This window comes from Monopterus albus, unplaced genomic scaffold, assembly GCF_001952655.1.
Source record: "Monopterus albus unplaced genomic scaffold, M_albus_1.0 scaffold23.1, whole genome shotgun sequence".
Classification (NCBI taxonomy): domain Eukaryota; kingdom Metazoa; phylum Chordata; class Actinopteri; order Synbranchiformes; family Synbranchidae; genus Monopterus; species Monopterus albus.
The window spans coordinates 23,228-25,952 of record NW_018127903.1 but is presented as its reverse complement, the minus strand read 5'-3'; the positions used below and the strand labels follow the sequence as shown (position 1 = coordinate 25,952).

The following is a 2,725-nucleotide window of genomic DNA, read 5'->3' as shown; positions in this document are numbered from 1 at the left end:
GCTGGTGGCCCAGTAAGATGAGAAAACCACTTGCATAAGAGAGGACAACAGAAGAAGAAGAAGAAAATGAAGAAGAAGAAAAAGAAGGAGGAGGGGGGAGTGTTGAGTTTGCCCTATCTGCAGCTGAGGACAGAGTAACACAGGAGCTCAGAAGCAAAAGCATGTATCACAGTAGCCTGCACGCAATGCTGTTACGAGAGTCTTTAGTAAATGGGAATGTCTGCTTCATGAATTAATTCATACGTACATGTCAAACCAGCGGCATCTTTCACAATTATCATTTAAGCAGAGAAGACAATAAGCGTGACTGGTTCTCATCCATTTTTCATTTTGGAAATGAGTGGATCTAATCACAGCGGCTTGTTAGAGTCTTAAATGACTTCCTGGGATGCCTCCAAGTTTGGAGTTCTGCAAACTACGGAATTTTCCACTGGTTAACCTCCTAAATAGATGGCAATACTTCAGTGTTACTGCACTGCTCGCTTCAATCAACGCACACTTCTATCATGTCTGGTATAGTTATGAGTTATTTAGTCCTTTGTAAATATGAACATTTTTGATGGACTTTTTGTTTGTTTGTTTAACTGGAAGGAGACGCATACATAAGGCGTGGCAAGAAATGAAGAACTGCATTTTAAATACTCTGAGGAAATCAACTGTCACTACTTGGTCCAGCCATCACAAATTACCTGAGCATCACAGCAGGACATCTTGTTTTTCACAAACACCTGACTGGGAGTCATTATATTCACATTCAAGAGGATGACGGGAAAAACGATTTCACACGTTATAGCCTAATCGATTAGTAAAAACCCTGACATCAGAGAGCAGCGGTGAGCAAGGACAGTCCTACAGAGGACAAACATGAAACGCACTCCTTCCAGAGCTCTACTGCATTAGAAACTTCACACGGCTGTAAGCATTCTTCTGAGCGGAAGCAGTGTGATATAAAAATGCTGACGTGAGGCCAAAGAGAGCGATCAAACACTCAGTGTTTTGAAGTGCTTGAAATAAAATTTAAAAAGGAGAGAGAAATCAATAATCCAGGAGTCCTCATAGAGTATAGTGAAAAATATGGAGAGCTGAGACATCTGGGAAATTTTTCTGCTTAGTTGGGAGGAGAAGGGCAAGTGGGAGTTGGACGCACTGGTGACTGGGAGGGTTCAGAGAGTGGGAGTTTGTACTTATGATCGTCTCCCAACCATCTGTCTGCAGCGGTGCTCTGAGGTCACCATAAACACCACTGTACTCTGTTTTAAATGACACATAAAATTGGATTACTAATAATGACAAGACCCTCACATGTCATGACTAACGGTTATCAAGTGGGGAAGTCTCTGTTGAAATATTCCCATTAAATATCAACAATTTCTTGAAAACAGTGCAAGAAAGAGCACTTGACATGTAAACACATGATAACTGACCCTTCATCATTTACAGAGTGATCCGAGCGTCCGGTAAATCCAAACTAATGATGCAAAACAATCTGCGTGACAACTTGAATGGGGTAACCATCAAAGCATAAACAGGAAGTAATATCTTCACTGACTTGAACAGGGGACATGGCTCATCCACAGCCTGACCCCGTGTCATGTTTATGTAAAGCAACCACAGTCCTAAAGGACAGTCTTTATGTCTCGTTTGACACAGGTGGGTAGGCGAGAGCTGGAGGACTGAACTGGGCTTTATAATGGGCTGTCACATCAGAACTTGTCAAATGCCAAATCAGTGAGCACTTCCAGGATGATACAGGTCATACTGACTGTATCTGTAACCTGAACACTTTCACCAGATGGAAAACACAATCTGTTCTAACTCCCCCAAAGGGACTTGGCAAAACAGTGAGTTCACAGTACAAAAGAAAAAAACAAAACAGAACATTACAATGACTTCCCATTACTTAGCTTTGGCCAAATAATGGGAAAATATGCAGGTCTCTCCACAACAGAAGCATGTGTGTACAATTTCTAAACTCCACTGTACCCTCTTCTTCTCTCCCCTCCTCCACTTTGTTTTAGTTGCCCTGTGAACAGCCGGTGGAGAAAAGAGACTTCTTGTGCAGTGACAAACACCAACTAGAAAGGAAGCAGAAGTCTTAAATTCAAAGTGCACAAATCCGATGTTTTTCCAACAGCTCCGGCAAAGACGACAGGCAGCCTGCAGGAACTACATGGTCGTATTTTGAAAGGTAAAAGTGCATTTAGCGCAAACAGCAAACAGTAACTTTTCAACAAGCACGCCAAAACTTTTCACGTCTGGGGAAACGTACTCAGAGACTCATCCGTTTTATTTTAATTCTCCCGATCCGTGCAGCCACTCTGTGTCCGTGCTGAGGAGACTCGGTGTGCGCTTCAAATGTTTCAAACTGCAGAAACTATGTCATTCAGTGCAAAACAAATGCACACAGTGTTCTCTCAAGCCTTTTAAAAACTACATTCACTACTGTCATCTCTCGTTTTTCTCGCCGATCTCTGCAGGACCCCAAACAGATTCGTGGCATGTTTCTTACCCCCACATAAATAAGGCAAATTACTGAGCGTAGAATAAAAACCTTACCAGCTTTGCAGGGATCCTTATAGTCGATCGCCTCTGATGTGGCAGTAGGCTCCACATAGTAGCTTGGATCAAGCGCCTCCAAATCGATCGCCAATATCACGCCGAGACAGGATAGAAGAAATAAACATCTCGCCGTGAGAGCCATGATTGTGGCGGGGGAAACGGCGAA

The 2,725-nt window shown here is 42.9% G+C and overlaps 1 protein-coding gene across 1 annotated transcript in view; it reads right to left on the bottom strand.

Moving 5' to 3' along the window:
* The window catches only part of bmp1a (bone morphogenetic protein 1a), a 31,905-nt gene extending 29,186 nt beyond the window's left edge, over window positions 1–2,719 (bottom strand). The window contains exon 1 of the mRNA XM_020594496.1: window positions 2,557–2,719. Within this exon, the coding sequence (XP_020450152.1) occupies window positions 2,557–2,701 (145 nt within the window). The 5' untranslated portion in view covers window positions 2,702–2,719. The remainder of the gene's footprint in view (window positions 1–2,556) is intronic.
* Between the last annotated feature and the right edge of the window lie 6 nt (window positions 2,720–2,725).